Source organism: Dicentrarchus labrax, unplaced genomic scaffold, assembly GCF_905237075.1.
Source record: "Dicentrarchus labrax unplaced genomic scaffold, dlabrax2021, whole genome shotgun sequence".
Taxonomy (NCBI): Eukaryota; Metazoa; Chordata; class Actinopteri; family Moronidae; genus Dicentrarchus; species Dicentrarchus labrax.
In genome coordinates this window covers 18,449,378-18,471,480 of record NW_026136703.1, presented here as the reverse complement: position 1 = coordinate 18,471,480, position 22,103 = coordinate 18,449,378, and the positions used below count along the sequence as shown (strand labels likewise).

General features: G+C 40.3%; 1 protein-coding gene across 3 annotated transcripts in view; it reads right to left on the bottom strand.

Moving 5' to 3' along the window:
• The window catches only part of fndc3ba (fibronectin type III domain containing 3Ba), a 96,653-nt gene that overhangs the window by 13,933 nt on the left and 60,617 nt on the right, over positions 1-22,103 (bottom strand). For all 3 annotated transcript variants that reach the window (XM_051396372.1, XM_051396373.1, XM_051396374.1), the window contains 17 exons: positions 18,721-18,779; positions 15,412-15,563; positions 15,259-15,318; positions 14,995-15,133; positions 14,352-14,405; positions 13,906-14,030; positions 12,654-12,828; positions 11,986-12,072; positions 10,314-10,449; positions 9,521-9,592; positions 8,378-8,496; positions 8,004-8,109; positions 7,125-7,297; positions 6,357-6,470; positions 5,819-5,968; positions 3,919-4,199; positions 720-944 (listed from right to left, as the gene is read on the bottom strand). In XM_051396372.1, the coding sequence (XP_051252332.1) occupies positions 720-944; positions 3,919-4,199; positions 5,819-5,968; positions 6,357-6,470; positions 7,125-7,297; positions 8,004-8,109; positions 8,378-8,496; positions 9,521-9,592; positions 10,314-10,449; positions 11,986-12,072; positions 12,654-12,828; positions 13,906-14,030; positions 14,352-14,405; positions 14,995-15,133; positions 15,259-15,318; positions 15,412-15,563; positions 18,721-18,779 (2,227 nt within the window). The remainder of the gene's footprint in view (positions 1-719; positions 945-3,918; positions 4,200-5,818; positions 5,969-6,356; positions 6,471-7,124; positions 7,298-8,003; positions 8,110-8,377; positions 8,497-9,520; positions 9,593-10,313; positions 10,450-11,985; positions 12,073-12,653; positions 12,829-13,905; positions 14,031-14,351; positions 14,406-14,994; positions 15,134-15,258; positions 15,319-15,411; positions 15,564-18,720; positions 18,780-22,103) is intronic.

Here is a 22,103-nt window from a genome sequence, read left to right as displayed (position 1 = left end):
TTGCCTCATGAGAATATGAACATATTGAGTTAGCATTCTGCCAAATCCTCTGTTCCAAAAGAGAATTGCAATTAAAAGTCAACTGAGTCATTTCAGTTTTTGTTTTGGCAAATATGTACAGTGGCTTGTACAGCTCGTACAGTAGAACACAGTTTGGTGCATTCCTTTCATTATGTTGTATTTCCATGTGCTTTTGCATGTATTTGCTATATTGTAATATATATTGATATCAGAAAAAATAATATTCAATCAATATTAAGATACTGATTTCAACCATAATGCGCATCAAAGTTTGTTCTTATGGAGCTTCCTCCATGTTGTGAGATGTATCACACACTGTTGGGCAAGCAGCACGAAGAAGGAACTTCATTGTCCACGATGCAGCCATTTCATGTCCATTGTTAGTTTAAGCAAGAGAGTTGTAAAGTACATAGGAGTTTCTGTGAATTACTTAAAATCAAACAACAAAGCATATATGATTAGGTGTACAGTGTGAACAAAAGCTGGGGTTCTTGTTGTCTCTCTTAAATGTAATAATGCATTGTATGCTTTAATTAGGAGCTGTTATGTGATGTGTACATGAAATAAGTATGTTTTGCGTGTTTGACATTTTATCTTTTCTTTACCCTGTAGATGTGGTCTGAAATATAGTCAGCTGGACCCTTCTAAGTCTCTACCAAAAGGTAAACAATGACATAAGAGTGGTGTGTGTACTCCACCTGTGGTTCTTGTCCTCCATCTGTAGTGTGTAGACCATGTCATCAGCAAGCAGGGCCCGAGTGTGTGTGTTGCTGGCATTTTCGCCCCACTTCAGCTTCAGGCTCTGAGGGCCAGCCGCTGAGCATTCGAGAGGGGGTGGGGCTGGAGGGAGGGGGCGTGTCCTTGCCAGCAGGGGTGGACTCAGGGGACTGGAGCCAATGTCATTCACTGCCTGGATCTGTACACTGCGAGCCAGAAAGAGAGACAAATTACAATTTGTTCGTTACAGAAACTTTAACTGATTGGACTTTACTTGAGGTTTTGGGAAAAATAAAATTGGTGTTTCCACAACATATATGCCAATATTTTAACCTTGTGTGCTCTCAGTGGGTTTTCAGACCTTTTTCTCTAATGGTGGAGTAATTTTCTGTAAAGAGGCTGATCTGGTGTATTAGCTTTGATTAGCTTCTGTGATCCCTTCACCCGCTACCATTCTCCCATTGCAATTCAATGTATTCTCCAGGATGAGATTTGTTTTCACAGCCAGTTCAATGTAGAAACACACAGGCACTGTATAAACACAGCAACATACTGGTAAAAACGATACATCGAGTCCCCATTGATACATTCAAGTGTTGGCCCATTTTTTCCTCTATATAAACACTTTTAATATTTTAATTTTTTTTGTCTAACTTGATTGATTTTCTAATATATGGCCATGTTGTAAAAAAAAAAAACAAAGATACACGTGCACAAACACACACACAGAAGGACAAACAGATCTACTACTAATTAAAAAGGACTTGAATTAATGGATTTTTGTTGTTCAAACTCCCCTGCTGCCTTTCTTCTAGGAATCCATCTCCATTCCACAATGTTTTTCTGTCAATGTCTGATCAGCTGATTAGCAACCATATCAGACGCCCTCAGCTAGAGAGCTCCTACCAGCTGACATTTAATTGCAGATTCTTTGCAACTGTAACCTTTCATTATAATTCATGCAGCTGAGTGAAGACAGAGGAGAAAGGGCAATGTTCATCCATCCAGTGGGTAATTAAGCATATAGATAAGAGATGATGATGACAGAGAAGGAAGAAGAAAATGAAAGATAGGGAAGCTTAGCTTTTGATGATGAGGGATTACGTTTAGTTATGTGGGGGTTTACATATCAAAGTTCAGAACAGTTTTTGTTTCACAACATAATGAAGAAAACTAAGAGAAAAGATCTTTTTTTTCTCTAAACTTCAGCTGTTGTACAATCATAAGGCATCAAGTAACCATATGTCCTACATAATTGTACCTTCCTGCAAATGCATCTATTTTAACGACAATAGCTAATGGAGTTAATGTTGACATGCAACACATTGTTTCCTTTACTTGATGTTAGTAAGTGACATTTTGTAATTTTCTTTACCAGTCCACTGCTGCTTTAGTGAATCTGTATTCAGTGATGTGTGAGGGTTGCAGTTATCCTCTTAATGTGTCTCTACAGACTTACCTTTTCACATTATTAATGGACTGTGATGGTGTTAAGCAGAGATTCATAAGGTAAATAAGTGGGGGAAAGAATCACTGATGCTGCCAAAAAAATGTTAAACAAAAAGATGTCTTGCATAATGTTTGCAGACCTGAAGGTTATGAAGCTTTCAGTGAATACTTGAAGTGTAATTAGAAAATAAATTTAAAGGAATAAATAATTACCACATTTAGGTAGTATAGGAGGTTTAGGTGTAGAAGACTTTTTTTTACCTCTGCTAAGGAGGTTGTGATTTTGGTGCCATTTGTTTGTCTGTCAGTCGGATTAGAGATAAACTACTGGCCCAATTTTTGTGAAAGGAAGGGTGTAACATGGACCAAGGAAGAAAAATTACGGGGCGCATACACAAATTATTTTTCACTTTTGTTAACATTCCGATTAGGACACCGGTTTCCATGGCAAAATAAACTGAATTCATCACGCATGCGCCATCCCGTCTTAATGTAAGTGAATGGTGTGCTGTAACTGAATATACAAGATAACATAGCAGCCACTTTAAATATCACCATACAAATAAAACACCTTGGCGGAGGTCTGTACTAGTTTTTAATCTGTAAAATGTAAAAAAAAAAAAAACAACTAATACTAATACTGCTATTATTGAGAGTTATCTCCAACATGGACAGCAGAGAGGAAAACCCCCCGAAGTCTAAACATCATTTATTAGCAATAACCTCAGAATGAAAACATTTGAAACTAGCACTAAAGCACACACAGACAGAGCAAACAACATCTACTGTGGTCCTCCACAAAGCCATAGACACAAATAAAATATGAATAATATAATTTGAAGTACCCCATTGCTGTAAATAACAACTAGAATTACCGTCATTGGCACACACAAAAACTCCCACAGACGGACACTCTCCCTCACACAAACACACACACACACACACACGCACAAGCACACACATGCACCGTGTTTTGCCTCAGTGGAAGCCATTATGCAAGAGACCAGAGTGACATTGGGACAAAAACAACCTCAGAATGAAAACAATGGTGTGTGTGATCACTCTGCCTCTTTACATGTCCCCCTACCTTGGATACCCCTTCCTTTTCCCCCCTCAATTCAAAGAACTAGCAATACAATCACTTGCACATACACACTTGGGTAATCACAGAATTGCTTTCAGAGGCATAACAACAGTAGCTGGTGATTCAGATTACTGAGTAGTTGTTTACTGCTGCTCGAGTACAACAGGGTCCATCATCACTGCTGATGCAAACATCATACAGGCTACTACAGCTATTATAAACTACTACTGCTACCAATGGACCAATTCATATCCTGTAAAATTAAAATTTTGGATGAACATTCTCTATATTTAATATAGTATAATTGTATTACCCATAACATGAAGTGAAGAAATACTATTATTAGTTTATCATTAATTCATTATCAGATAATTATTGTAGTCTGTTGGTGCATTTAATAAACTTAACAAGAGTATTTTAAAACCTGTTGATGCAGTTATGCAAACATATTTGATATTCATGAAACAAAACTGGTGACTTTATAATAAAAACAGATCACACCATGAACATAAACATTCTCCTCTTTGCCTGCAGTTGTCTTTTAAAGTCTAAGCTTCCAATTTGAGATTCTGGCCATGGAGTTTGAAAAGTTTGGAGAGACATGAGCAGGTTCAGTTGTTCTGACATCTAATGTTAATGGACAGTACCTGTATTCGCTGTCTGGCTGCAGGTCTGTGACAAGGTGACTTGTCCCTGATTCCACAGTGATGGTTTGGTCGTCCAGGGTGATGACGTAGGAGCTGATGTCCGCCCCGTTGCTGTTCGGCTCGTCCCACTTCAGGAGGAGGCAGGTAGACGGGGAGTGACCTGACTCCGAGGAGGTCGGGAGATCCAGGAGGGTGAGGGAGGAGACCGGGTCAGGATTTGTCGCCGGGGTCCGGAAACTCACCTGCTCGCTGTAAGGACCAGCACCTGCCTGATTCACCGCCTGAGTTGGACACAAGAGCACAGAGAGGGTGAGAGAGATGGAGAAGAGATGCAGGAATGTGAGGACAGAGAAGAGGTGAAGAGAGGGGAAAAAAGGAAGAGGATGAATGGAGAGACAACACAACAGATAATGAAAAAAGGGAAGGAGAAAAAGGTTAAATTAACTGGCAGGAGAAAGACTAACAAGGACAAAGAGCAAGAGAAAGTAAAATAGAGGGGAGAAAAAGACATGAAGAATGAAAGAAGACAAGAAAATCAGCAGAGGGAGAGGAATTCAAATTAGCTGCGAAAGAACATTGGTCCATTTCTTGTGGTGTGTGTCACACATTTATATTCAACTCAAGTATCCTCTATCCTGAAACGGGGACAGCATATAGCAGATATTTAAGAATACATCTGCTAGATTTTAAAGGCTGAAACTTTTCAAAATAATTGGATTTCTTTAAATCTGACAGCAAAACGTGCACTTTTAATTTAACAAGCAAGACAAAACAAGCTGTCTGCGTGGAGTGATGGATTTATTGTAATTTTCAAAATTATACAGCACTTCTAAGAATGTGAGGAGTGCTTATTTTTTCATGAAAAAATGTACTGTAACCACTTTCCAAGAAAAGCCCAGCCTCATCAACGTGAATGCACATCAAGGATTAGAAGGCGTGTTTTGCATTCTGCAGCGTGCACTTGTGCAAAGTCTTGACTTACTACTTTATCTTGGCAGTAAACTATCTACATACGTTGAGGGTCCGACAAGAAAATTTATATTTCAGTAGTATTTCTAATTTATCATCAATTGTCAAAGATGTTTTGGCGAGGATTGCAAAACATAAAGGAATCTGAGGACCTCTTAATTTACCTTATCTTTGTGTGAGTCTGGCTATTTAAAGTTACGAGCTACAGTAGGTGAACCTGCACTGGATCATACAGGTACAGGACATAAGACGTCACAGAGAGTTCAAGTAGAGTGTTCTTCTTAAGAGGCACATCTGTCCTATTATTACACATATGAACACACACATGCTCACTACTACTGCACACAAACCCACAAAGACAAATCACATAGACACACACAAAAGCATTGATTAGGACGCTCGGATGACCTCGTGCTGTCCTCTAAACTATAAACGAGCCCATAAAGAAGTGAGCCATAAAACATGCTGTTATTGGATTCATAGCTTCAGAGGGTACATTAGGAGAGAAGAAGAAAGAGAGATGATTTGTGTGTGTGTGTGTGTGTGTGTGTGTGTGTGTGTGTGTGTGTGTGTGTGTGTGTGTGTGTGCGCGCACTTATTTATGCACAAGATTAAGAGTAAGAACGCAAATAGAAACGATCATCATCAACCTTTCGCTGGTCTCTGTTTATCAGTGCGTGTTTCTTGATTTTGAAGCTCCCTTGGCTGATATTTGTATGCAAGTGTAGTGTATTTGTCTGTGTCTTGAATGAGTCTCTGGCATGCTTGCAACTGTTTCTCTGTGTATGTTTGTGTGTGTCTAGTATAGTTCATGTGCTTTATGCGATTTCTTGTAAGCAAACATTTCTGTGTGCCTGTGCATGGATGTGTTAATTGTACATGTATTTCACCTATTCCATAAGTAGGTGTGAGTGTATGTCTTATGTGTTACCTGTAGCCTGCAGCAGTAATCTGTGGCAGGTGTCAGGTCTGACAGTTCACACTGTGTGGCAGATCCACAGTAGATCAGCTCCATGGGTTCGTCTTCCCTCGCCCACTCCAAACGATACTCAGAGATGTCTGTACCCGAACCCTCAGGACTCTGCAACACACAAAAACCCAACTTGACTCACGGAATGGAAAGTTTTAATTAAAAAAAATATTGAGAAATACAGTGCCACAACAAAGCAGGCCAAATGGATAGACTACTAGGGACAGGTTTTATTGAATTCAAGATACAACACCAGAGACTTTTTCTTCAATTTGGATACATCATCCAGGGGAATTGGATTGCTATGAACAACAGTCTCCTGGGTTTTCTTGTTCATAACCGCCCAGACAGCCAAATTTACAGTGGCAGGTTTATAGGTCAGTAGAACCAGAAAAAGAAATATTGGGCTTCTTTAGACAGCTTTAAGAAATGTGGCCAGTCTTTGCAGATAAAAGTGGTTCTTTCTTTCAATTATCACATAGTGTATTGTTTGTCTCACCTCCCAGTTGAGCGTTACGCAAGTGTTGTTGGTGAGATTGATGAGTGGCGCCCCGCACTGGCCAGGAGGACCTGCCGCAGTCGTCACCTCTGTTGGCTCAGAGTACGCTCCGAACTAAAAAGAAAGAGACACCAGACTTGCGATGAGACATGTGTTAAGCAGAGGAGGCAGCACAAATCGCACCAGGTTACCTGTGCATGTGTGTGCACATGAGTTTTTGTACAAGCAGCAGTGCTGTTTTCTTTTTGGTCCCCTCTCTGTTCTCCCTATATTCTAGCGTGTGCACTGTGTTTGTGGCTGTGTCTGATCAGTAAGTCTGAGTGATTGTTCACTCTTGAGTGTGTGGATGATCAAACCAATCAGATGTTGGCTTCAGACTGTGGAACACTGCTGCGTTTACCCACGGATGCTGTTAGTCTGTCTGGGACACTCTGACCTAATAGATAATGGCCCTTTGTCTATGTTTGTCTGTGTGTGTGGCTACAATAAAAAACATTTCAATTTGAATTAAGGGGTTTTTTTTATATTTGGATCATATCAAGAGGTTCCACAGTAAATGTACTTAGCGTGCAGAGTAGATTGCATGGCCACAAGAGCCATTAAACACAGAATTTAATGCTGGTCAAGCACAAAATTTTAATTCCTTTTATACATGTTGAAAAGCCTGGTTCTAACTTGAAAATGTTTCATTAGTGAAGTACATTGTTGTGGTCTTGAATGGCAAATTTCTGATCATATTCCTGCTGTGTGTGCATGTGAATGTCTCACCCCAGCCTCATTGGCAGCCCGCAGTCGGAAGCTGTATGTGGCACCAGGTAGCAGACTACCAACGGTGCATTGCAGCTCTGACCCATGGTAAACCTCTGCTGGCTTGGTGTCCCCCTCACTCATCTCCAGGCTAAACACACACTCCTCACATACTCCCTCAGATACAGGAGCGTCTATGGGGCCACAGAGAAAGAGAAAGACAGAGAGAAAAGAAAGAGAATTATGCATCAAAATCATGTGTGATGGAAAAAGACAACCTATATGGTAAGATGCCTTTTAATACACAGACTTTTACAGAGAGTTACTCAATATGATGTTAAGTTTTTTTATGACTATGTGTGTTTACAGATCAATTAAACAGGTAAATTTCTGAGTCACTTCCAAGGGATTCTTTCCTCCAACAGCTGCTTCACTTCACTTCACCGGCTGCAGTATGGATAAAGTAATAAATGACGGAGAAAGTGGGGAAAACCCTCCAATACATTATGTCTGACCTTCAACTCGAGCCAGTAATTGCAGCAGCACTGCCTGAATGTGAGCTGATTAGGACTGTGGCCAGCTGTATTAAACTGGTTAAAACAAGAACTTCCTCAGTGTTTCAGGCTGGGAGACTTTTGCCTGCCAACAGATAACAGTGCTAATTTGCAATAATGGGCCGACATTAGAAGAGTCAAGTCAGATATGAGGCTAGGTTAGGCCTTTAATGGGCTAAATTAGGGCTCAATTAGGCTGAAACATGGTTGACTGAGGTTACATTAGAGTTGGCCAGGGAAACATATTAAGCAGCCAAAGGGTGATTTAGCCTTCCTTACATAAAAAAATTCAAATACATTCTGGTAAATAAAACTAAACACAGTGTGCGTGTATGTCTGCACTCACCCCATTCTAACTGCACTTCCTTGTGTTTGGCTTTACCCACAATCCTCGGCGGCTGGCAGGGCCCTGGCGGGACACTTAATGTACGGACCGGAACACCGACAGTGCACTTCAGTGATAAACACAGGAAAACAAAACATAAGAGACGGAACTACAGTTACATATCAGTTTGATGAATTACTGGCAGAAATATAAATTACACTTAGGTATTTTGTTGATAATGGGTGAGCAGATTGTAGATTTTCCCACATTTTACTATATGAGCAACACTGGCGCATCACTGTTGCCTTACACCTAACTCAAGAACTGTTTATGAAAATTGAAAGTTACCACTCTGAAGTTGTTTTTGTGTACGTGTGTGTGTGTGTGTGTCTTACAGGGCTGTGTCCTCCGGTGGTGATGCTACACACACGTAGGCGGTAGAAGGTCCCAGGTGTCAGGTGCTCACACACACATTCTGTTGCTGGACCACTGTACGCTACATCCCACTGGCTCGCTGCAGACACACACAAATAAACACAATTACACAACTGTTCACATACATGAGCATTCACAGAATCATCTCCTCTTTCATATGTATGCTGCAGTCGACCTATTGATATTCTAAATAACACAATGACCTAATTAATACCTACTCGCTACTTTATGTAACAGTTTTTGTTCTGTTGATGGACAGTGTAGGCATATGAAATGTATTATTCTGCCTGCAAAGCAGCACTAGTGTTATGCAAATGTACTGTTTACACCACCGCATGGAAAGCAGTTTTGCAGCAGAAGGGACATATATTGTGAATATGTAATGCTTCAGACTACAACATGAAGTGGAGTTCAAGAAAACTTCCATGTGCTGCACCTCAAAAAGACAGTGTTTCACAGCAGTAATATAGAAGGAATTACAGCAAACACAATGATCTGAGTCATGACCATGAGTTCAGCACTGGTGCAACTTAGTGAGTCACAAACAAATTAAAATAAGTCAACTTTATTGTCACATATACAATCTTACACAGTAAAAGGTTTAGTAAAATGTGTCCTCTGCATTAACCTATTCTAGGTGCTTGGCCAACTACATTGACTACACTGACTGGACTTGATCTGAATTATTTAGTAGTACCCATGACAAAAATCCTCTCATTATCAATGAAAGAAAAACATCAGCTTATGATATTCTTCGGTTCTTTGACATTCAACACTAGTCTCCAGTAACACTCTCTCTGTGATTAAATGAATGCAAACTGAAGATATGAAACAAGGGAACATTTGGTTTCCTGGAGTAAAGATCTGAAATCTAAACAACGCTGTGAGCTAAATTGATGCTAAGAGGGAGTCAATTATGGCCGCTATCCTTCATAAAGACAGTAAGTGAGGAAAATGGACACATAGAGAGAAGGGGCACAAGGGACTGATGGTACATTTTGAGCTTTGTTTTATAAAATCATAGACTTCAGAACAAACTCGCATATTAGCTGAATGTGTGGCATGGATAGATGGATGAACGGACTGACAGATGTAAAACGTACCTTCAGAGCACCCCTCTGAGATCTCTAGCAGGTACGTAAGAGCCTCTGAGCCCCCATTGTCCTGGGGAGGATCTGTTGCAGGAATAAATTGATTCATTTTAGTTTTATATCTCGCGTAAACACTATGAGCTACACAACAAAAACATGTTAAATTTTCAACATGGCCTTTAAGGTTTCAGGAAAAGGTGTGAAATTAAAAAATACACATCAGTCATCAGTTGAGACTTTTCATGACAATTAGCATCCTCAGTATTGTATAATGTCTTCCAGCCTGAAGACATTAATGCAGTGAAGCTACATCACTTTGAAATGGTCAAGCTGTAGCAGCTAGCGCAGAAATCACACTACTTACAACATAATAAAGGTAATTGTTTATCACTCTAAAAAAAAATCAATGATCTGAAAAGACCTGAGACGTACAGTGAGATCTGTGTTTACAACATGTGAGAAAGGACAGGCTGCTCCGACTCCTGCAGTACTAATGCAGGACAGATGGATGATAGCAGTCCTGATGGCTTTTATGGCTGCCACCTCAGTTTCATGATAACACCTCAGAGGGAGAACACATTACTAGAAATGATTATTAAATGATAATTTATCTTTTTTTATCTTTTCTATCTAAGTATTTTATTCTATTGTTGTATTTTATTATATTGTATTTCATTGTATTTTAATGTACCTGGCTGCTATGACGACCCAATTTCCCTCCGGGGATTAATAAAGTCTATCTTCTATCTATCTATCTATCTATCTATCTATCTATCTATGTAAAACTAGTCCAACTAGTCTTTACCCCATGTGACGGTAAATCCGTAGGGCGTCGCTGCAGTGACACAGGGTGTAGATGGAGGGCCGGGTTTGTCTGGATTGGTGGTGCACACCAACACTTCACTGGGACTGCTCTTTCCCTCCATGTTCGATGCTATGAGCTGTCGGGAGGAAAATGGACATAATGGAGGGTTAAAGAAAGGAGAGTGTAAGGCAAACAAATTGGAACAGGCAGAGAGGAGCCAAAAGAAAAGGTGAGAAAGAAGTGGACAGAAAGACAAGATGCAGTGGATGGTATGGAAGGAAGGAATAGGATAAAAGAAGAAATAAAATGAGCAAAGATGGAGTGTTAGAGAAATAAGAAGCACTGTGATTGGTTGTGGTTGGATGAGAGAAGAGAACATCAAGAGAAATCTATCAAGAAGTAAAGGAACTGTCCTGATTAATAGGAGCCATTACTCTCTGCTCCTTCATCCACGGCTCTCCTGGTTCTTCCTCCTTCATTTCTCTTCAGTTTACTCCCTCCATTACCCCATCCAATGGACCATCAGTTTGCCTTGTTCTCAGAATGTTCAGACCGGATGAACATCACAAAGAACACAGAGGTGTCTCTTTGTGTGTGAGCATGTGTGTGTTTGTGTCTTTAAACATCTACCGCCTCATTTGCATGTGTGTGAAAGTACATGAAAGGTGTTCGAAATGATTGCACCATAATACACTGTTGATGACCAGACACAAGTTCCTGCATTAACACAAAAGCAAACACACTTACAGAGATCTACCGCCGGCACATTTTGTTTCGCAATGTCCTCACATTATGAATAGCTGTTACAGCTTTTAGTAGAGGCGGACAGCGTTCTCTACCTGCTATATGGCTGGTGAATTGTCTTGTTTCACTACTGGTTAAATTGCAGTCAATAATCTGGTGGTAAAATACTGTACTCCTTCCTAGATTAAAGGATGCTGTATAAAAACATTTAGATAGGTTGGTATCCTTGGCAACATTATTTACATTTAACAGAAGGAGAACATCACTGACTGGAAATTGAAACTTTACTCAACAAGTCTAGGTCAGACAGTATACACAGCTAAGCTTTTCTGTGGTTTGCTTTAATCTTGATTTAAACACCATATTGCGTATATATGCGTTTTATATAATTCTTCAAATGTAATTTTGCTGTTTTTATTGTACCATCCAACGTGGCACAACCTACTCATCTCTTGCTGCAACACAGCTAATGCTAATAATGCTAATTATTGTCCATTTCTATCATTCTGACACATATGCACACACCAAAGAAACAAACGCTTTCTTGAGAGCAAGCTGAGAAGGCTGACTCATGTCTGTGTGGTAAATATGAAGCTACAGCAAGTAGATGGTTAGCTTAGCATAGCACAATGACCGGAATCCCACAAACAAATGACACCAAGACTACAGTCGTGTCCTCCTAGTTCCAGCATTTAAACAATGATAGGCTAACTCAGCTACGAAAGTGAAGTCCTTTTGCATTTCCCCCAAAATGTCAGACTATTCCTTTTATGAGCTTTTGTGAAACAAAGGTCTAACAACATAAGTATATATATATATATATAACATTTTCTGCATAAATATCCTTCTGATAATCTGCATACACACACAGAGGCAAGACTGCAGAAAAACACACACACACCAGCATTCACATCACATCGTCACTTACCCTGAATTTATACTGTGTACTCCTCTTCAGGCCTTGTACAGTACAGGTCAAGTTTTCTCCAGTGTACTTTGGATGAAAGTCTGTTCCCTGTGGGTGATACACTGTCAGTAGTCTGTGTCTGTTTCTTTTTTGCCATCTATTAGCATTTGTTTACATTCTTGAGCATGTGGATGCAATAAATACTGACTTTTGAATTATATGCGTGTGTGTGTGTGTGTGTGTGTGTGTGTGTGGGAGTGAAGCAGTGTGTGGGAGCAATTCCCTTTTTATGTTCATGTGCTGAATATGGTGTGTGTTTCTATGTGTACGCTTGTGTATTATAGGATTCACTGCTCTGTGCATCTGCTGTGCATTTCCCCTAACTATTGTGCAATGCATTATGCATGTAATCTTAAATATTTTCTCATAATGTACTTTTAGAGATTTTTTATCCCCCTCTTTATCTTCCTGTGGGATTAGATTAACTAACAGCACAGAGCTCAATCAAATCACAAAAAAAAGAAAAAGTTTCACAAAAACAAATTAAGTTTTTATGTTTACTATGGGGGATTGTGTAGCTCCTGCCATCGTTCAAATCTATGAGGGCTGTTTTTAATGTATTGGAAAAGAACCAGTGCCAGTAACATAAACAGAAATGTTTTCATATAATATGTTTGTGTGATACTCACGCTGTTGTCCTCCTGGATCTCAAGTGTGTATTTGAGCTGCTCCTCACTCGGACTGCCCTCAGGACGCCCCCACTCCAGAGTCACCCAGGACACCCCCGCCCTGACCAGCCGTGGTGCCAGAGGCAGAGCAGGCAGGGTGCCCATGGTGTAAAACACCACCTCTGTGCTGAAGCCACTGCACAAAACACATTTACATTTCATTCACATTTTTGATGTTATTTAAACGCAGGAGCAAATTATTGACTTGTTGGATCATTACTTTTGAGGGAAAAGGGACCGCAGTGCAAGAGGAAAGGGAAGCTGTGCATCATGAATTACAAATTCAGCAGAGACGGAGGCGCATTTTTGAAAAGTGAAAGGAGAGGAAAACATGAATAAGAAAGGACACTGACATCAGTGCTCGTTTGAAGGGAGTGCAGGGGTTGCAGTTTCCAGTGGAGAAGAAGCAGAAGAGCAGCGACTGAGGTAAAACAGCATGTCAGAAGCCAGTCAAAAAAGACAACGGGGGGTGTGGGGTTAGGGGGTTGAACATGAATTTGAATGTATGACCAGCAGCAGAAATGTGAGAGGTTGTAAAACTTTTTTCAAGTAAGAAAAATAGCAAGTAAGCAAAAGCTTGTGTGTGCCGAGTATATTTGTGCGTGTCTGTGTGTCCATATGGTTTCAAAGGGGGATCAAGGCAAGGGATGCATTAAGGCCGCTTTGAGTTCAGCCAGAGAGCTAATATCTCCTCCCTCGCGCTCAGTGCCCTCTATCACCCCCTCCCTTCTCCCTGTCACCCAAACGACTGCAGGCGAGATGCTCCCCGCCATAATGACAAAAAGGAGACAAGAGGAGAGGGGAAATGGAGGGAAAATGAGAAAGAGGAAGATGACTCATGTCACATGCAGAATAATAGCCACAGATGGACTGCTGGTAGATGTCTGTGTGCGTCTGTCCATCATGGAGGTTTACGCATTTATTCCATAATATATGTTGTGGCTGACACTGATACAATTTGCTCCCATAAGTATAAGTGTGGTGTATGGTCAAAGACGTTGCATCATATTAAGGTCCAAATGTCAGGTCCTCCATGTGAAAAGCTGCCATGTATTTGAATAAATCTGTGCTCCTATAGCATATGAACAAGGAACAAGAAAGAGTTATGGCATATGCCTTCTGTGCTATTTATCATGATGTGTGCATGAATCAATTTTTGGGTGTTTGTGTGTGAAGCAAACGTGCTTGTGCATTCAGTAATAGGCAACAGTACCTTCTGCCAATGTCGTTGTGTGCAGCCACTCTGAACGTGTAGCCACAGGCGGGGTACAGTCGTGTCAGCTTACAGTGTCTCTGGCTCCCAAAGTAACATTCTCTGAAAACACTGTTCTTCTTTCCCTGCAGAGGAGAGAGATGGATGCACAGACAGAAAAGTCAAGACGAGACCAGGAGGATACAATTAATTTCAATTGAGGATTAAAGAGAAGAATGAAAAGATGAAAAAAAAAAAATGCATGACAGTAAGTGAAAAAGTACGATAAAGGAGACGGAAAGCAGGGGCCAAAATGGATTGGAAAGGCATAATTTACAGTTCTATTACATCTCGTCTGAAGAAGAGAAGAATGTTAACATCCATTTAGTGACGCCTGTAAGTGCTCTTTTTTAAATAAGGGTTAAGCATGACAGATAATGGACATCAAGAGTGACAGACAGACTTACCTCATCCCACTCGAGCAGGTAGTTTGTGATTTTGGATCCGTTGTCGCCTGGGGGCTGTAGACCGACAGGGAAATTGGCCAAGTGAAGCAGACAAGAGACAAGAAAGAGACAGAGATTAGCTGAATATAAAAGACTCTGACACAGAGACTGACAAAACACCTGCCGTGTTTTTATGTTTGGCCTCATATCCTGTCTGAGTGAATGATGTCACTCTTTATCAGTGGCAGTGAGAGTGGATAAAAATTACTTGTGCAGAAAAGGTCAGAGACGGCGGAGGGATGCGCCTTGAAGGCATTGTGTAACAATGCAAGAATGTCTCGCTATGAGGTGCTTTAGGGCTGAAAAAGTCAAGATGGGAGATAAACAAGGCAAAACATATTGTGCACTTTCATCAAAAAACACAGGTTATTGCCAAGTGTATCGCTCTACACATCCAGTGTAGTAGACACAGAAACATGAAATTTGACACAAAGAACCCATAGTCTCCTATAGCATGGTAGCATTATAATTCTTTATAATAAGCTAATTTCAAATGTACCCTTAAAACTAACGGTAACATCATAATGTTATGTCACGGTATCATTTCTGTATGAGCTGTGAGATGAAAACGAAAGTCCAAACATGAAGATGTCTGTGCCCATACCTTCCACTGTAGGGTGAGGGTGCTCTTGGTGCGGTGGGAGAGTTTCGGGGATAACGGGACGTCGGGGATGCTGCAGTGTGTGGTGAAAGAGCCGGCCTCTGAACACGAGCCTCGCACTGAGTTGTACATCGCAGACACCCTTAAGCAAACACACGAAACAACGAACGTTCAAAATTGTGGCTATATGACGGCAGAATCTTTACATAGGGAAAACTCACACGCAGAACATATCGTAGGAATGCAACAAAATGTCGAAATCCTTACCGTACGTGGTAGTCTGTCGCTGGCCTTAGGTCTTTCAGATGGTACTCCAGTTCTTCGCCACTGCAAAACGCACAGAAACAAAGCACGAAATTCACACTGGCATACTTGTATATTGGATACTACATTCTTTTTAGCTTGGAGTGTGTTTCCTACCTGTAAATAAGGCGATACTTTCCGTCTCGTCCCTTATCTGAGAGAGAGACCTCGAAGGAGCAGGACACAGGCATCCCGTTACCATGCCTGTTCACCAGCCCTGCCGGGGGGGCCCAGGACAGTCGTGCAGCCCGCGCCTGCACATTGGACACCTGAAAAATATGCATTAACATATATACAGTATGTTATATACACAATGAAGCCAAGCCCAGTTACACATGCACAACATTATTACATGTATGTAATGTGGCCTTTGGTAAGCAGACAGGACAATTCATTTAATATATTTTCATTTGTAAGATATCCTTTCTATTCTATTCAGTTCTAGACAGCAGTAAATATACCCTCATGTTCTATAAAGGTGTTTTACTATAATTTGAATGTGAATCTACGTTTTTGTCAGCGTGTTTGACAATGTGTCACTGAAACGATTACTCCGGATTCAGCTGCTCTTTCCAGCTCAGGCACATCCATGCTGGGAACGCAGCAAAGAATTAAAATTAACAAACATGAGAAAGAAGCCTACATGTGTGTTTAACTTTGTGCCCGTCTGTGTGACTGCAAGTGCGTGCTTGTTTATGGGAGATTTAGTTCCGGCACATGGTGGGTGAGCCAATTTAGCGTGATTTAGCACAGTCTGCCGCTATTCCAGACTCCACATCCACTGAATAGGCGATGAATGTACCTTTAGGGCACTGCAAACCACAACCATGCCTAGACAGTGTATGAGGAAGACAAACAGACAGACAAACAGGAAAAAATGGAAAGACGGAGTTGAATGCCTTTTCAATATGAGTTTAGTTCACAATGGTTTGATTTTATGAGCTCACATCACTCTGTCCACATGCCTGAGAACGGCTTTGATGGTAATTTATCCTCAACTAAGAACACTCTTCACACTCATTCTCTCAAACACTTTGTTCATATGTACACTGTGGATACATTCATTACATGGAAACCAAGGCTTCCATGTAATGAATGACCTGATGATGAATGCAACAGCTTGATGTGTAAAACGGTAACGGAGAACAAACAGAAAACAAAAAGAGAAAGGGTACAAAGAAATGAAAATGAACAAAGAATGAATAGAAAAAGCATGAGATAAAGAATGAAGGGGTCTATTCAGAAGGTCCATTTATAGGTCTGTGGTCCTGTTGCCCTTTAACCCTGAGAGAGAGCCTGTTTGTGATCCAGAAATGATTTCCCTGCCAGACTCTGCTACGAGAGGGCCACTGAATGTGAGGTGGTGAGAATCTACTGTACATCCATCATCAGTCCTCGTCTTCACTATTCACTGTTTGCAAGAAATTAAATTTCTGTCTGAACTGACCTTTCACTCCATCTCTCTTATGCTTATGTATCCATACAATGGCTGCATTCATGTACATGCACAGCTTTAGTAATCACAATGAGAGTCACTTGATACAAAAAATTCAACTTATATTCTCATAATAGAAGATTAAAAGTCCAACTATGACTCACTATTAGAGTCTTCGTCACATCTTGTGACATGACCGCAACAATCAAGTTGACAATGCACAGCAAAGATGCAAAGAACTTTTTTTTAAAAATAAATCTTTGTGCATCCTGTATTATGTGGTTAACACACAGTTTTATTTGCAGAATGTTGTAAAATAAAAAAAAGGACTGTCACGTTGTTCCTTGTTAAATTGCTTTGTTATGTCTTTTAACCAATATCCATGAATCAAATTGACATGGATTTACCATCTATTTCATAGCACAATATGATTGGTTTGGGGATTTTAAACATTTATAGGTAAACAGCACATAATAAACGTTAGGCTAACTCAAAAGCTGAATGAGAAAAGCATCTCTGGTGACGGATGTGTCATTCTCATTACAGATGGGTGAGTGTGTACCACAATTTACTTGTTATTTTATACACTCTTCCTTAAGCCCAATGCCCACCGCAGCTGTTAGTTAGATTTACACTCTGCAGTAGATGGCTGATAGGTGGGGACCAGTTTTTAACATAATTTGGGGGCAGCGATTAATCAGTCTATGCGCCGTAGAAAGGGAATATGAATACTAATGTCTTATAAGCAACCTGCATAAACATTTTAATTGGTGTAATACCCTACTGAGAATTTTGGCCATAATCAAATTGTCACATGCATGTAAATGTAGCCTGTACTATTATAAGCTCCGAGGCCTTTGAAGTGAAAAGAAAGGGAAAAAAGATGGGGGAGAATTACTCTTTTCAATTCAGCTGAAGAAAATATGGTTTATTTCTATGAAAGCAAACAATACAAGCAGAGGAACAAGGCAATATTGTGAACCTTTTTAAATCAAGAACTTTTCATATAAGCTCTGCCTCTGTAACACCTGCTACTGTGTCTGTATGGAACACAGCTGAATCCATCAAGTGGCACACTTACTGTCGCAAAAGGACTGTAAAACTGTCTGTCCCTATATATATTAAAAACCAAACTACTGCCTCTTAAAGAAATGCATTACGGTAAAGGTCAAAAGTAGCAGGAAATCACATCTGCAGTTAATGGCAAAAAAGCAATCAATGACAAAAGGAGATCCCAGAATTGTCCTTGTTGTCCTTCCCTTTCCTTTTTCTGCCATAATAAACTTGCTGTATATCAGTGAAGAAGTGATTTGAAGTTATAAGAGGAAATAAATCACTGCCGTGCATCAGCTTTAAATCTCCTGAATTTCATGTCTTCCATTCCCTCTTTTTACACTCCATTTTCTCTTTCTTTCATCACTCCATTCTCTAGTCTATTTGAACCCATGTCATAAACTCACAGATATCAAATGATCCAATCGTACTGCCTGCTGACCAAACTACTTTAACCAGAAGTGAGCAATTCCTCTCTCCCAAACTGTGTCTCCGTGGCTCCAACTCATTAATTCACATTCCCCTTTGGGAAGCAGAGAAAGCTGTTTGGTGTTTACAGTGTTTTTCACATGGTAAAGGCATAGTGGGAAAATGAATGGCATGGATGAGTAGATGCTGCCCTCATGTGGCCAGGGTGAGCAGAGCTTAAATGATCACTTACTTCCCCTGTGTCTGCTATTAAAGCCCTGAAAATGACTTCAAAAAAGATACACTGCATACACAAGACACTACAGTTATTATTGTCAGTGTAAGCATCTATTTTTTATGTTAATCATAATAGATAGATAGATGACTGATGAAAATATGGAAAAGACATCAGCGCTTATGCCAGCTATGACTGCATCCGACAACAGATGATTGATGAAAGCGGTTATAAGCGAGCCGGGTTTGTGTGTCTGTGTGTGCGTGCAGCTGTGGGAGGAGGTATGCATACCAACCTGTGGTTTGTCGATTGTAGACAGCATGTCTTGAATACGCTTCCCCTCTGAATCATGATCTGAGGAGACAGACAGAGAGAAAAAAAAAAGAGTAATTATCAAAAAATCCACTACAAGAGGCTTTTTTTCAAATGTAATATTCAGCAATAGAGAGACTGGTACTGCACGTGTGAGAGGGATCAAGGGCGTATTTGTGCTACACATCCGGTCATAATTGCAATCTCTGTGCACAAATCATACAATTTTAAATGTCATTCTGACTCATGACTTTATTTAAATGTAAAAAAAGGAGGAGCATTCCACAATCCCAAGTTTCAAAACAGATGCACGTTCTGGCAGTGCTCCTGAACCAGGCTGTTGATTGACAAGAAGATTGGTGTTCAATTCCCACATGTTATTGTGATATCTAGAAATATATGACTCCAAGGTCAGCCAAGGTTTGCATCTAGATTGAGAAATTGTATGGGTTGAAAAGTGAGATAAAATGCATTGTGACTCCATAATCATCCCTGACATTGTCTGTGAAAATATTCCATCCAAATAGCAACGGAAATAGCCCGAGAAATAAGAGTAAAAACTAAAATAAAGAGTTGTCTAATGGTGTGTGATGCAACACTTGTTTTCTTCAGCAACCACCTATTTCATCTCATCAAGTCATGATGAACACATCCCTTGGAAAAAACACTAAATTACCCAGTGTTCCACAGAAAGGCATTAGTCACGAATTCCTGACCTAGAGTAAATAAAACGGGGATCACCAAAAAAAGACTATATATGACTCATATTCCCCTGCGAGTATTCTGTTCTGAACATAGAAACTGTTGATTATCATATTGGAGGCATTAGTTCACAGAAATCATTATCCTACTTATGATTATGAATCATTTTCAATCGACTGTCCCTACACCTGTGAATATTCATCCACAGAATGATTTGACTACAGCAGTGTTGTTGAAGCCTCGCACAGCCTTACAGCCTGTTACCGAATACAATGCCATATGTATATAATGATGGTGTTTTCATAAGGCTGCTGCTGATTTTATAACTCTACAAGCTTGCAAAGAAAAACAGGAAAAAGATATTTCTCTCAGACACGCTTTAAGTCGTTTTTTTTCACTTTAATTTATTTTGACTTCATTTGATTGTTGACACAGATGCCATAGAGTATACTAGACCAGATATACTGTAGCTGCTCATTCTGCATGGTCCCCAGAAAGAGGCTCCACATAGCTTATTGTGTGAAAAGAATGATGCTTCCAGAAAATCTCTTTAATATGCTAAGAACAAGTGTAATCACAATGTAGATTTTTTTGGCAGAGTAGAAAAATGACATTTATTTCTACAAAAATGGTGTGGATTATTAATATACAGTGAATTATACGTATAAGGTAATTCCTGCTGAAACCATTGATTAGTTGAATTCAATTAATTACCAATTTAAGCTGTTTATCAGACAAACCAAAACATGTAAGGTTTGCAGTCTCTCAGTTCTGTATCATTGTAAAATGAATATCTCTGGATTTTGGTTGGGCAAAACAAGCAATCTAACCCCATCCCAGCAAGCAATAAGATTGAGAGAGGCATTTTCCTTCCAACATGTCACAGACTGTATTACTAATCAGTTTGATAACATAAATAATCCTAAATTGCAGCCCTAAAGTTCATAAAGTCCACTTATAAGCCATAAAAACGCTGCTGTTCTTTCTACTCTACCAGCTGCCTGTGTTATTGGGTGCAAGGCAGCCTTTCTGAGCATGATATTGGGTGGATTATTCCATTGTAAGGACACACACACACACACACACACACACACACACACACACACACACACACACGAGCACGTAGCACGTAGCATAAACATATGCACACAAACACATGCATACACAGGGTCTGGTCCAGTGATACGATGTGTCTAAAGGTAATTTATCGGACACCCGGGGTCGTTAGGAGGGCGAGTGCAAGTGAGTGTGTGTGTGTACACATGTGTAGGTAATGGAAGTCTTTCCCCCCTGTGTGATCCCCTCAGTTGAGGTTTTTCCGACCAGAGGAGGCCTGCTTTCTCCATCTGTGTCTGACCACTGTAAATCACACAGGATGTGTGTGTGTGTGTGTGTGTGTGTGTGTGTGTGTGTGTGTGTGTTTGTGAGGGTCAGCAATACAAAATGTGCATGAAACCATGTCTGTTTGATGAGTGTGTTACAGGGCTGAGGAGGACTTGCATCAAATACATCAAACTATACACACCTACACAGCATACTTGTGTAAAAAGCATTGTATACTTACAACAAGTGATAGATAGGAGATGTGAGAGTGTGTGTGTGTGTGTGTGTGTGTGTGTGTGTGTGTGTGTGTGTGTGTGTGTGTGTGTGTGTGTGTGTGTGACCGGTTAAGTCCCTCTGACAGATTCTGCGGAGGAGAGGGCCTTAATGTGCCTGGGGGTACACTTATGAGTCATGGCAACAGTGATGTCATGGAAGCACAACCTCAACTTGACCTCTGTGCGTGTATGTTTATGTGTGTGTGTGTGTGTGTGTGTGTGTGTGTGTGTGTGTGTGTGTGTGTGTGTGTGTGTGTGTGTGTGTGTGTGTGTGTGTGTGTGTGTCTGTGTTGGACAGAATAAAAAAAGCAAGCACAAGAGAGAGGCAGCGAGTGTGTGTGTGTGTGTGTGTGTGTGTGTGCGCGTTGCCAAAGTCCCAGTATCAAGTTACAGGAGATTGGTGATGGGTGCTAGGAGGAGGGGAGTTAAGCTACTGTGTGTGTGTGTGTGTGTGTGTAGAGTTCAACCGGTGAAGTACCCACTCTGCATCAATGTTAAGACACATTGGCTCATTAGTGCACTTTTTTTCATACCCACACTTGTCACCTTTCATCCACTTGGACAAAACTGAACTTATCTCTTTTATGGAATAAAAAGGCACACTCTGACACACAGCCCCAGACACGAACAGCTCTGTCGACTAACAGGCTGACCTAGCTTATTCCATCCATTTATCACAGCTGAGTGAAAAAGAAGAATATGACCTGTTTAATACTGCAGTCCTGTAGCTACTTGTCTGTTGCAGCTAACACGCATAAACAAGGAAAAGTGGAATTCCATTACAGCATCATTTCAGCTGTCCCGATCAGTAAATAACAGATCTAAATAATCAAATAATATTTAATTATACTTTTTTCATTTATTTATTGGAAACTGTGATGAGAGTATATTTAACCCATGGTGAAATTCCCTATGTCAGATATTCAATAACTTTGGTTTTTATCATCCAGTCCTATTAAAATAACCCATTTCATTTCATATTGTAACCTATAGTTCACTACTGTTCTTCTCAAGGGCTAAATCCTGACCAAAAGTAAAAATATTAACTTGAATAACCCCAAATGAC